This window comes from Sesamum indicum, linkage group LG8 (assembly GCF_000512975.1).
Source record: "Sesamum indicum cultivar Zhongzhi No. 13 linkage group LG8, S_indicum_v1.0, whole genome shotgun sequence".
Classification (NCBI taxonomy): domain Eukaryota; kingdom Viridiplantae; phylum Streptophyta; class Magnoliopsida; order Lamiales; family Pedaliaceae; genus Sesamum; species Sesamum indicum.
The window spans coordinates 15,531,857-15,545,628 of record NC_026152.1 but is presented as its reverse complement, the minus strand read 5'-3'; the positions used below and the strand labels follow the sequence as shown (position 1 = coordinate 15,545,628).

The window sequence follows — 13,772 nt, the reverse complement described above, 5'->3', positions numbered from 1 at the left end:
TGTCGACACTTAACGATACATATAACTGATGCTTTAACTGAAATTTAGGATGCACTTTCTTTTAACTAAAAGTGTTACTTCATGATGCATTGATTGTATACGTTCACGATAAATGACCGTATATATACCTATAAGTATGATATGTTCGTATACACAAAGAGATAAATACGACCCGTTGAGTAATTTACTCGACACCATTTAACTATTTCGCAGAGAAAAGGAATGAAGGTCTGGGAAAGAGAGGTATTGGGAATTACAATTAGTTTATGGACATTAGCTCCTAGTACCACAATTATTATAGCTATTTTTTTGTATTTCTTACGGATAAGTTCATTTTTTTTTTATTATGACATAGCTCGGAGTCGAAATTAATACAAGTGCGTTTAAGATAATATTTTGTTATGATAATTTGAGTTCACTTGTGGCCGCATCATGTAAATTGTTAGAACTGTGCATCCCATTGAGACTATTATTGCTTTGTATTAATGACATTGTGTTATTGAGTCATCGGACTTACGGCTCGTTTATTTTTTTGGATGACATAATTGGAAAATAGGATTGAGTAGAATTAAATGTGGTCTGAATCTATAATTTTTAATCACTTTATTGATTATTAATGATATGACTATTCAAACACAATTTTAAAATCATTATTACAATAAATTAAAATTATGTTTATCATTTAATAGCGATTAAGAATGTAAAACTTTCGAGCATAAGAGGTGGTTCTGGTGAGAAAGGCAACAAGACGAGTAGTGGTCGACGTGATACGAGCACAATGTGCACTGTTAAAATTTTTTATTAATATAAGATAAATTTGAAAGACGTGGTTATTGGAGCTTTGTATATGTTGAACCATACATTGCGGATGGGAACCTACATCCTAACAAGAAATATCATGGCCTTGATCTATGTCCGGAGATAGTGAACTTTGGAGATGTTGCGATAAGTGGTTTGCCAAACGGGATGGTGGGAAACTCCATATAGCAGGGATGAGGTGGAGGGAAACACAAAAAAGAGAAAAGAATTCATAAAAACTAGACGAGTAGGGACGACAAATGGGACGGTAGATAGAGGTTGCCCTAGACCAACCTAATTTATGTCTAAATTATTAGGTTTGGGTTTGAATACAAATTCTAATTTCATAAAAAGACCTGAAACCTCCTTAGAAATCTGTCCCACATAATATTTATAAATATATTAAATTTATTTAAAATATGCAACTTTTATTTAATACATATAATTATAAAATAATAACTTATTTTATATTTATAAATAATAATATTATTTTTTAAAAAAAGTATATCAATTATATAAAAACGAAAAATTGATTAGATTTTTACAAGTTAAACCCATGGGGTCCAGAGTACAACTACAAATAGAAGAGGTTTGGAATATAATTAAATTTAAATAAGTGACGGATCTCGAGTCCGGATAAATCGTCCCATAGTGGTTCTAAGAAAGAGAGTGACCAAAATGAGGGAACCTTATGATGTCCATCTCTGCAGCCCAAAACTATGAATCAGGCCTTCCTTTTTCTTCTCGGTGACAGTATCATGCTTTTAGGGCTTTTTCACGAATGCTAGTCCAGTCCAGGCACAGCGAAATTTCACAGTTTTCCTTTTCCACAAACAAAGAAGCACACAGCTCTGTCTTCATGTGAATTATAGTATTATACTACATATATATGTAGATGAAAAAGTTGAGAGGAATAGTTCCTGGGGAGAATTTCCTTGGACTAAAATCTGAAAATGCAAAGGCAACTCTGCATCAAGCTGCTCTCTAAAATCCCAAGAAATGCCTCAACTACCAATACCAACTCGATCTTCCAACCCAGTTATTCTTCATCATTCTTGAAGAGCAATGCGAACCCGTTCTATCAACAGTCTATCTCTCAACATTCCTCCCTTTCACCTTCCCATTTATGGAAATTTTGCAGTTCTAATGGAGTTTCGGGGAGTATTCGAAATGGGTTTTTCTCGAGCCCAGTTCTTGCCAGGAGGTCTTTTTCGAACGTTCTTTCCAAGGGGCAAAGCAAATTTCCTGTTAATGGTACAGTTGGGACTCAGGCTGGAAGAAATTTTCACTCGTTTGATTCTCAGTACCGTGGCTGGTACTTTTCTATGTTTATGCTTGTTTTAATGTTCTTAAGTATTCTTCCTGTATCTGTTCTTTTCCTTCTGTCTATCAAAAAAGAAAAGAAGGAAATTTTCCATTCTGGTTTCTGTGAAAAATCAGAGGATTTGAGAAAGAACCTAGTCTTTTACTTTATTTTTATTTTTGTGTAGGTTCATTTAGTACTGGGGATACCTGTGATTTCATAAGAGTTTCACTAAAATTCTTGTATAAGAAGTTATGGTTGATTGGCTAGAATCTGGTATCAACAGAAAGTTAGCTACATTGTATTATGTTCGTATTTGATCAATAACATTGTAGCTTCAATTTGGTGTTTCAGTCTCTGGCTCGTTCATATGAACCTGCTCTGTGAATCAAAACTAGTTCGAGCACTCTTTCGCTCACTCTCATGCATACGTTCGTATCCACTCCTTGAAGCAGAGATTCTTGTTACACTTTGCTAACTGAAAACTGAAAATATAGTTTTCCTGTAATAGCTACATAGAAATATTCTCAAAGGAAAATGATTGTTTTAGCCTATATAATATTTATATTTTGTAATTGTCTGTCCATGTGTTAATCTTTCTCCCTTTTGGTTTCTTCTTGGTTGGAAATCACCAAGGCAAGCATAGTGGAAGATAGGAATTGTAGAATTTATCCTGATAGTTTGGCCAAGTCTGAGAGTAACAAATGCTGATCATATGTCAAATAAATGTGGATTAAATGCACATTGTACAAGACAGGTGGGTTTTCTGAAACAAAAGAATTGGTTTATTGATAGTTTGTGGTTCCTGTAGAAAAGTGCCAAGAGATAATGAGTATTCTGTATTAATAAACATGAAAAAGAAATGCTTTGTGATATTTAATCAAAGAAGGGGAACTTTTTTGGCAGCAGACCTGGTAAGATAGTTAATTCTTAGATAACCAATCAAAGATGCTTCTCTTGGGAACTGGTGAATCTTTCGTGCAAAATTATGATCATCTGTAGAAGTCTGTTAATAAAGAGATATCATTGACTAGCGAGCTTACCTCTTTTCATGTGGGAGAAGATACATTACCTTTTTGTGCTTGATAGAGAGAGAAAGCATTCTTTGAGAGGACTGGGTGTAAAGAGCGCCAACAAGAATTTCAAAAGTAGAAAATTTTATTGCCTAGCTGTGCCCTGTATCTATTTGGCCGGCACCATCAAGACCCAGTAAGGTAGTTTGGTGTGTCATACCACTCCGCTTTGATCGGAGGAACAAACTTTTCTTTTGTTCTTGCATTCAAGTGAAAAATATTATGGGATCAATAGAATCCATGTATTTGGTTTCTATAATTGGTGTGTCTCTAAAACTGGATTTTTTTCTCATGCTTCTCTGATGTGTGTTTTTTGTCTCATAATGAAAAGTGGAAAAGGTGGTATTATTGGCAAGGGTTATTTTGGTGGTTGCGTGGTGCAGGCTGGTTGGAAAGAACCACCGGCGGAAGATTGTATCATAGGAAGATACGAATGTCTTCTCCTGGAGTTAGGAAAATTCAAGGAGAAATACTGTATTTTATCTTATGCACACTCCTTCATAAACATCCCAGGCTGCCTTTTGGATATTAGTTAGCAGTTAACTAATCGTGAGGCTGGCTAGTTATTTCTCCTATCTCAGATTAGTTCTTAGTTGGTGCCATAAGATAAAATCCTGGTAATTAAAGAGTCAGACGATTATGTTATATTTAAGTATCATTTACCTGAATGATAAGGGATGAGATAAAAGTGTTTACCTTCCACGATTATTACTCTATCCAGAACGTGGAGGGTTTTTGCATTTCTTCTCTAGGTTTACGTTGAGCATTGTTGAGTACCACAGTCTACTTAAGATGTTTATTATGTGATGTTTGGAGACTCATGCATTTTGACACCATTCGACTGGGTAAAAATCTTTGTTTGTCTGCATTGAAAACCAATTTAAGGATCATCTGTTTACTTAGAAACACACTTGCAATTCTCTAAGATCTAATCTGTTGGAGCTTCTGTTTTCCTTTAACCCTCACCCAACCTTTATACATTCTTTCCCTGTTTAATTTCTATAGGGTATTTGTCTTCCAGAAGTCTAGTCTTGTTGCATGCATTGATGGGCTTCGAAAGTAAGAACTAATTTGATTATTGTAAACTCCTATAACTAATAAAGTATTCTCTTTGATTGAAATGTTCAATCATGTTCTTCTATGCTCTAAGATCTAATCTGAAGCTTTATTCTTGGTTGATTATTTGGTTATCCAACTCCTTCATTCCTTTCAACCCCTCATTCTAGTTATCCATCTCTTCCATAATAGTCTACTCTTATTAAAAGTGGCTTGCATAGGATATTGATCATAATTGATCAAGTTTCCTAAGTATCTATGAAATGAAGGTCTGAAGTGTGTGAACTCCACTAAAAGATACTTAAGTAAATGTGGATTCCATAGACTTCATAGAGGTATAAAGTTTGTCGCAGACAAGGTTCACTATAAGCTTGTTATAAAAAGCTAACTCTGTTTGTTTTCTTAGGTTGTGATGCACACCTACTCCATGTATTCCAAAAAATTTAATATATAATATCTCTTCTATGCCAGTATACCACATGGCTTTGGGGGTAGCATGTCCTGGTTATTGGAGTTTCTTTTAAGTCCAGTGCAACTTAAAAAGTGATCTCGACACTGATTCTGCTGAACAGACTCATCCTGAGACTTCGTGTTGGATGTCTTTCTGCCTTGACTGCGTGTTCTACTCAGCTCCCTTAATTTGATTAACCTGACCACCCATATTCTAGAGTTGTCGTATAATTTCGAGGATTGTAAGAAGTAACGATGCTGAAATAAACCACGGGCACTATATTGTACAGAAAATAGCATGTTCAGCAATTTTATCCTTGCCAGATGTTCACACAATGGATCACGTGGTCTGCAGACAAACCTACCCTGTAAGTGTGTTGTGGTTCACTGGCCTCTTGACACTGAAACTGCTCCTAAACCTTCTAGTGAGCCAATAATGCCAAATGGGTGCAGCCTAAACTTGGCGTCAGTGTTTTGTTACCCCATTAGAATGTGAACATGCATTCTAATCAATTGATAACAAGAATAAAGGAACTTTAAACATCTAAAACTTGAGAAACTGCTTATAGAAAATGTTCAACTGTAGAACTTTTCTGATTGATTATCCTCCTTTATGCTAAAACATTGACGTCCTTGGTGCACATCTGGAACATTCCGAATCTGAAATCAAAACTTAATTTTCTGTATACTTGTGGTCACCTTAAAACTCTTATCTTGATCATCAAATAGAAAAGCTTCAGCAATTTGACCCTTTTTCTGCTGCTCTTATTTTCTTTTTGGCCCTTGGTGGCCCTATCTCCTCAGAAACTCATTCTCTAAGCTGTGCACTCAAAAATCATTGTTCTTGTATTTGCTCTATTGAATACCTGCATAATTGTGGCTATCTAGGAGAATATCTCCATGAAAATATCACATTTCTATATCTTGTAGTTCTAGCTTAAGAAGTATCAGAACCATACGTGTAAGTGAATTATGGTTCTTTTCTTGTTTCCTAGGAGATCAATTTTTAGAAGGCTTACAACTGATGGAGTTGTGATAGGCTTGATAGTAACAAATGTGGCTGTTTTCTTGTTGTGGAGAATTGCTAGCCCTCAATTTATGGTGAAGAATTTTATGGTAAGATGTTTCTCGTAATGTGTGAATTTTAAACAAAGCCATACAACAGTTGAGACAAACATTAGCTACTAATTCTATTGTTTCTGCTCAGATTTCAGTGGACAATTTTACAAGTGGCCGGTTGCACACATTGATAACCTCTGCTTTTAGTCATAGAGACAGTTGGCATCTCATTTCAAATATGGTTGGACTCTACTTTTTTGGATCAAGTGTAAGATCACATGACTCCAGTTATTCCTTTCAACTTTTTCAACTCTTGTTAGTCTTCTATTTTTTTCTTTTTGCTTCATAAACTATTTGATACTAAAATGCATAGTGTTTAGTGGTCATCTGTGCTAAAGCATTTATGTATATGGAATTTTTAATCTTTCATTTTGTACTTTGTAGGATTATTTTACATTAAGTAATTTCGTTGAACTGTAATTCTTATTGGCCAGATAGGAAGAAATTTTGGACCTGAGTATTTGCTGAAGTTATACCTATCTGGAGCGGTTGTTGGCTCAATCTTTTATCTGGCCTATCATGCCTTTATAGCTCCATCATTCCAGGTAAGTAGTCATATTTATAAAATCAAACAAGGGAATAGAGCTCTAGGAATAGAGCATGGTTATTCTCCACAGCTGTAGACAAAGTATAAACAATGTCAAATTGTTGTTTTTTGGTTGCATTTCTATCTACTTGGGAGGTATTATTAGTTTTCCTTTGCATTGATTTTTCCAGGTTGCATGTCCTTTTCTACTTTGGATATCACATTACAACTAGCAGACTCTTTGTTTGTATTATTTAGCTTGTGGACTTGTAGGATTTTCTTCATACTATTTAAAGTATACTGTGCTATTATAACGTTAAAGATTGGTATATACATTTAGTACTAGCATGTTCTCTGATTCTTGTCAATTGCTACACGGCTAGAGCATCAGCAATCAAATTGTGAAATGCTGTGGTCTCTATACATATCATATGGAAGTTCGATGCTATAGATTTTCAGTTCTTTTCCTAGTAATTGCTCTAAATTACTTTGTTATGTGCAGAGAAAGCAAATGGGTATTCATCCTTCAAAAGTTCCAGGACTGGTGAGCATCCCTAATCCTTTTGTTTTCTCTAATCATCATCTTTTCTTGTGACTACGACCATTTCATATAGGGATAATGATGCTCATCTACAATCTGAAATAGTTAAATTACAAACTCCTCCCCTACACATTCCAAAATAACAAAAACCTCCCCTCTACTTTCCTCTATTTAAGAGCTCAAAGTTATAAATTTAGCAATTTGCATGGAGTTCAACACTCAGTATGAAGTTTTACTCACCAGGCACTCGAACACATAAATTGAAGGACAACTATTTCTCAATGGCTTATAAATACTGATTCTCATCACCTCTATTAGGATATTACTTAAAACAGATAGAATCGAAAACCTCGTAATGAGTCTCTCCGCATGAGAATAATTGTCTTCATCTATTATGATGAAAAACCCAAGAAATTTCCCCTTTTGGATCTCATATACCCACTTCAGAGGACTGCCTAATGCCATCAGTTGATATCGTATGTTAATGAACTTTATTTTTCTGGACTTTGGCTACTTAATCATTAAAATCATTCCAAGTAGACTTCTTGATCTGTATTCTACACGGAGAGTGCAGACTCTACATCCATGTAATTTAAATCTTAAAAATTACAAAGAAAAAGTATCATGGCATATCACCATGTAGGTTAATATCACCATCAACACAGAAATAGCTAAGATATAGAGGTAAATATCACCATCAACACAGCAATAGCTAAGATATAGAGGCAAATATCACCATCAACACAGAAATAGCTAAGATATAGAGGTAAATATCACCATCAACAAATATATTTGTCTCATAATATGTAACTTTTGCCAATAGGTGAGCTTTATGACTCCAAATGGCTACATTAGCCATTTTGCTGGAGTTTGAGAATATTTCAATTTCCAGGAGCCTTGCACTCAAAGTTCATGAATAAAATGTATTGCAGCATATTGTGAAGCATATAAACACTTCACGATGAAGACCCATCAAGCATTCATAAATGTGTAGGCATGCATAATGACATGCATTTTGGCATCATAAACATGAAATAGAGGCAGATAATCTCAGGAATACAACCATTTATGGTCATGATGCCAATGACAGAAATCAAATAGTTTCACTTAACTTCAAGAAACTTGTGAATATGGAACCTTTATTTTGGTTGAATCACATAAGTCTAATCATATTTTGGGGTTCACTTGGGCCCAAACTCAATTGCTGTGAGAGGAATTTTGATCTCCAATCCTAATGCTCCGCCAATGTGAATTCTCATTTTTGTAAAATGATCGCACAATTTAAGCCTTTTGAACCCTCAATTTTGGGCAGATTTCTGGTCCATTTTCTTCTTAATTTGTCTGTCCTTCCACGTTTATGTAATTGGCAAAGCATAATTTAGTCTGTAAAGGTTTGCTTCCTTTGGTGACTTTGCTCTTTCTTTTAGGGTGCAAGTGGAGCTGTGAATGCAATAATGCTTCTCGATATATTTCTCTTTCCATCAGCCACCCTCTATTTTAACTTTTTTATACCAGTACCAGCTATTTTACTGGTAAGGTCAATTTACCTCTTTCTTGGTAAAATAGGATGACTGAAATTGTCGATTGCTGGAATCTTACTTATTTTTGACCAAATGTTACGGCAGGGAATCTTTATTATTGGTAAAGATGTCTTGAGGATATTGGAGGTATGTTCATTTGGAAATATTTGTTCTTTTCTCTTTTCAACAGTAACATTGAACTTCATTGTCATTCTTACGACGAATCAAGTTGTGACATTATAAATCTTAGGGTATCTGAAGGGCCGTCTACCTTTCGGGATAATTACACTGAAGATCTAGGCATATTACAAAAAGACACCCTTGGTTTTGAAAAATTACATTGCACCTCATGGCAAAAGCTATAATTTAAACATAAAAATCGGGGGGTGGGGTTGGGGGGGTCTGTAATATGCCTAAACCTCAAGGGATTTGTATATAATTATTATTACTTTTTCTTTCATTAGACACAATTTTTGCTATGTTGAAATATCATCAATGAAGCCTCGTGCGGTCTGATATACATATAAAAATAGACTTTTATCCTAACAATTCGAGCCATGGATCAAATAAGCAATCTATTTCTGTATAGTGTTTATTATTTAAACTCTGACCATTGACTCATTCATTTTGATGTTCTCTGTTAAATTCTGCTTCTGTTGCTATCTCAGGGTGATCGTGAAGTCTCTGGCTCTGCTCATCTGGGTGGAGCTACAGTTGCTGCCTTAGCATGGGCACAAACTAGGAAGGGACGTTTCCGACGATTCTGACTGTACATCTCTTTCTTTATGCCTCTAGTTGCAGCCAATCTAGGCGTAGATTGTTAGATTTCCGAACGCTCGCCAACAGCATCTCCTTTGACATTGAACTCTCTTTCTATATTTTGAATTTAACATGAAATGCGACTGCTTTTGGCCGAGTCCAGTACTCTATCGATGTATGCATAATTTGGCCGAGTCCAGTACTCTATCGATGAATAACAATTACCATAAGCCTTTCTGCAATCAACATTGTGTGCATCATGCCCTGAGATGAACTTACCAACTTATGAAATCCAGCTGCATCATATTTAAATAAATAATATACAACCACCAAATTTTTTTTTTATACATAATACTGAACGATGGGTTTGCATAAATCTATATTCCGTATTAAATCTGAACCGATTATAAATTTTATAACTCATAAGGAGTTTCAAACTAAAAATTTGTCAAAGTATGAAAATTAAATAGAATAATTGAGTATAATATTCGATTTGATTTTGACGTTCTATTCTGGTAACCAAATCCATGGAAATATTAATTTTATTATTTTTATATTTATTTTTAGATTTTACTTACGAAAACTAAAAAATAAGAATATATATAGAAATTTTTACTTAATTTTGTTAAATTGAATTTTTCAACGTGGTTTTACTAAATATGTGAACTTCATAAGAGCAAATATTAACTAAAAAAACAAAAGGGAACCATTATGAACTTGAATATCACTAAAAAAATTATTTTGATATCATTTTTTATTAATGCATGTAATTTATTATATTATTCAATTTAAAAATCATAAATATTTAAATTCAATACATTCAGACAAAACAAATAATGTATTAATGTAATTTTGATAATAGAGAAATAAATTATTAATTAGGGTTGATCAAAGAGAATGAATGACGAACCCTATCTCTTAACAATTGGTACGAGTCGCCCACACCCACACCCACACCGACCACCAGCGTCCCTCCCCAGTAGTAGTACTACAAAAGTTGGTCCAGACTCGCACGGATCAGACAAAACACCAATTTGTTTCTCGCCTTGGCCCTTCATTCTGCTTCTCAATCTCAAGCAACCACAACACTCTTCTGTCCCTCTCTTTCTCTCTGCATTCTGAACTCACTGAGTTGCACTTGAGCTCAACTGTTTGCAATTCAAGATCTGCTGGATTTTCAACTAAGTGGTCTGTTAATCACTATCTCTTTCTGGGTATTTTCTATCAGTCCCATTTTGCACTCTTTTTATTTTTTTTTATCATTTTCTTGGTTTTCTTTTATTCCCTGGGCTGCTGCTGCATGTCTGTGAACTGGGGGTGTTATATTTTTCTTTGCGTTTTGTTCTAGTTCCTGGAGATGCCCAATTGCCTATGTTTATGGGCGCCCTTTTTCTCCTTTTCTTTTGTTGAATTCTCGTATCTATCCTGAGTATTGCTGCTACTATTTGTTGTAAGTAGTGACGGAAATGTATAAAAAGTTCTTCTTGGGACAGCTTTGAAGAATGTTAGCTTGCCATTAGAAACTACAAACTTAACTGGGTGTCAACATGATATTTTCTGGGTTTCTGCATGTTGACTCCTCCAGTACATATCAGGGCAAATTATTTCCTAGCTTCATATGTTTTTATCTTGATTTTCTTTATTTGGGGCTGATGGGTATCTTTGTGGCATGCTGCAGAAATTCTGTGAAATTTGATGGTTCTTGATGGTAGGAAATTTTACCCTGGTGACCAAAGTAAGTTTTAGAATAGTGGACAGCATGCTGCTGGAAAGTGAACTTTTTTAATTGTTTTTACTTTCTATTCGTTCAGTGCAGGTTCTAGAAAAAGTGTAAAAGGTGAATAAACGACACTAATCATCTTATAGTCTTTCTTGCATTGTGTGTCCATATGGGTCCTGTTCAAAGTCAGAAAGGAAGATCATTCATCACGTACAGGGGGATCTTCATTTTGTGCTTGCTCTGATTAAAGTAAAGGAGAGGAAAAAAGTTAATGTATCGTGTGCAAAAGCATCTGTGTACTTGTTGGGTTCGATCATAGTGAAGACAAAATGAATCAAGTGCCGAGTACAGGTCAGCCAATTTTGTTGCATGGTTTTATAGTGAAAATTTTCTTTCTTCTTTTTTCTGCCAAATAATATGCTCATGAAGTTTAAAAATTGAAAATGAAGTGCAGGTGAGTGCTTGCCTGAGGATATAAATAAGATGGACGAGCAAAAGAGTTGTGATTCTACTGAAAGTAGCGATACTGGCCAGGATATTCACGTAAGTTGTGGTAGACCTAGCTCAAATCAAATAAGCACTCAGTCTATTGTTAAATTGTTCGCGAACTCTGCCCAGGAAGAAGCTGAACCAATAAATTGTAATGCCAATATTAGTTTGACGCAGAAAAATGATGACAATGCTGGAACTGGTGAAGTTCTTGACGAGGACGAGAGTATGAATACATGCCAAATGAACAAAAGACTAAAAAAGACGGAGTTGTCTAATCTACCAACAACTGATTCAGAAATTATTGAGGAGGCTGGTTCATCATCATCTGGTTTGCCACACAGAATAGGAATTACTTCTTTGGATCAGCAAGTTGAACTTGAATCAGTGGAACCTTGCTGTTCTGAGAGTATAAGTGAGAAAAGGGTGATTGTGCAGGAAGGGGTTTCAGTGGAAAATGTTGAGAACAAATTATTGGAGGACGCATTAGATTGCTGTTTGGATTTCCAAAAGACTTCTTCAAATAGTGATGACAAAATGCTGCTTGACCAGTCAAATGAAAATACAATTGAAAATCGTGATGCTAACATGCTTATACTTGCACCATGTAAGACTAAAAATGATGAAGTAATTAATGTGGTATCTACTGAAACAGATAATGATGAATTCCCTGGAGTAGCTTCTTCAAATGCATGTTGCATAGATCCTCCCCCACATTTGGACAATAAGGAGCTGTTGTCTCCTGTTTCTAATGATGCAACGATGATAAGTAAAAACTCTTCTGTTGCCGATAAATCTGCAATTAACCCTCTGGAAGAGATCCATGATGAGGCCAAGGAAACTGTTAGTGATGTTGAAGTACATGATGTGGAGTTTGCAGAAGAAAATATAGGTGTCCCAAGAGTCGCTTCTGGTGATGCATTGAATATGGAAACCCAGCCAGTCCAAGGAGAACAGAATGTGACATCAAATGCTGATCTGTCTTTGAAACCATTGGACAGTGTAAAAGGTGTTGCTTCCCAAGTTATAAATGAAACCATAAATGTGACAGTGAATAGAGCTTTTGCTGGCTATACAGGGAAGAAGCTTCTTGTTCTTGATGTGAATGGGTTGCTTGTTGATATCTCTTCATATGTACCTTATGATCATGATCCGGATGATATAATACTGAAGAAAGCAGGTGAAAAAGGAATAAGTAACTCGTACGTTGATGCTCCTAATTCTGCCCAGCAGTTCCTAACTTAGTTTCTAATTTCTCTATCAGTTTTCAAGAGGCCCTACTGCGATGATTTTCTGAAGTTCTGCTTTGAGAGGTTTAATGTGGGTGTCTGGTCTTCAAGAACCAAGTACTCCTCAACCTTTGCCTTGTCATGATTAAGTCTCTCTCTCTCTCTCTCTCTCTCTCTCCCTTCCCCCATCCTCCATCCTCCCCCCCCCCCCCCTCCCCCAAACAAAAGGAATTTTGCTTATGGTCATATGTATTTGCTTATTTGTTCTTTTCTGTCCTTAGAAAGAAAATGAATATTGCACTAATGGATCTTTTGCAGAAGAAATATGGAGCCAATTCTTGAGTTTCTATTAGGGAGTGATAAGTGCAAGTTACTTTTTTGCTGGGTAAGTCATTTTCTTTAGTGTTTGCTAAAGTGGCAGCCTGTTATAGGCTCTCTTCACATTCTCATTTCCCATGACATGTTTTGGCAACACTATATGGTTCTTTTATTTAAAATCATTTTTTAGATGATTGATCAGGTATATGATGTATTCTACTGGTTTCTGGACATTTGGATGCTACTCAAGGATATATTCTCCTCATGCTGTCCAGAGATTACAATATCTTGATTTGCTCTTTCTCATGTAGAATTCAGATTTTGTTCTTGACTCATTGCTCAAACCGAATACTGATGCTATCTTCTTAAGCATTCATTTCAGAAAGTATAATTTGCTACATTGGCTTTTGTCAAAATGCTGGTTGTACCTCTATGAAATGCATGCGCTCCTTTTCTTTTGTATGAGAAATTTTACACAGTTAATTCATTTGGAGTTAACCATTTCTATTCTGATGATCTTCTAACATTTTGCTCTATCTTGCAACGTATCTTTTACAGGATCAATCACACTGTACTGATACAGGTTTTACTACCGTCGAGAAAAGGCACAAGCCTCTTCTCTTAAAGAAACTAAAAAAGTTGTGGGACAAGTGTGACCCTGATCTACCATGGGAGAGGGGAGTATATAATGAATCAAATACCCTTTTGTTAGATGATACTCCTTATAAGGCCTTATCCAACCCTGTAAGTTTATTTATTTATTTACTTTTTTAAGTGAAAAGATATTTCACACTTTTTTCATGAGTCGGATGAAACTCCAGTTCTTAAGCGTCACGGATTCACAAATTTCACATTTTTGTGTACATATATT

At 35.4% G+C, this 13,772-nt stretch overlaps 2 protein-coding genes across 2 annotated transcripts in view; both read left to right on the top strand.

Annotated features, from left to right (window-relative positions):
- LOC105168877 (RHOMBOID-like protein 12, mitochondrial) lies at nucleotides 1,544-9,302 on the top strand. Its single transcript, XM_011089063.2, has 8 exons — nucleotides 1,544-2,113; nucleotides 5,676-5,796; nucleotides 5,888-6,007; nucleotides 6,234-6,344; nucleotides 6,828-6,869; nucleotides 8,294-8,398; nucleotides 8,492-8,533; nucleotides 9,055-9,302. The coding sequence occupies exons 1-8, from the start codon at nucleotides 1,752-1,754 to the stop codon at nucleotides 9,151-9,153; spliced, it is 1,002 nt and encodes a 333-aa protein (XP_011087365.1). The 5' UTR covers nucleotides 1,544-1,751; the 3' UTR covers nucleotides 9,154-9,302.
- The window catches only part of LOC105168876, a gene marked incomplete in the record, with an annotated part of 7,761 nt that continues 4,051 nt past the window's right edge, over nucleotides 10,063-13,772 (top strand). The window contains 9 exon segments of the mRNA XM_020696288.1: nucleotides 10,063-10,359; nucleotides 10,824-10,880; nucleotides 10,957-11,216; nucleotides 11,320-11,408; nucleotides 11,484-12,363; nucleotides 12,433-12,534; nucleotides 12,619-12,700; nucleotides 12,902-12,968; nucleotides 13,460-13,645. Coding sequence (XP_020551947.1) covers nucleotides 11,195-11,216; nucleotides 11,320-11,408; nucleotides 11,484-12,363; nucleotides 12,433-12,534; nucleotides 12,619-12,700; nucleotides 12,902-12,968; nucleotides 13,460-13,645 — 1,428 coding nt within the window.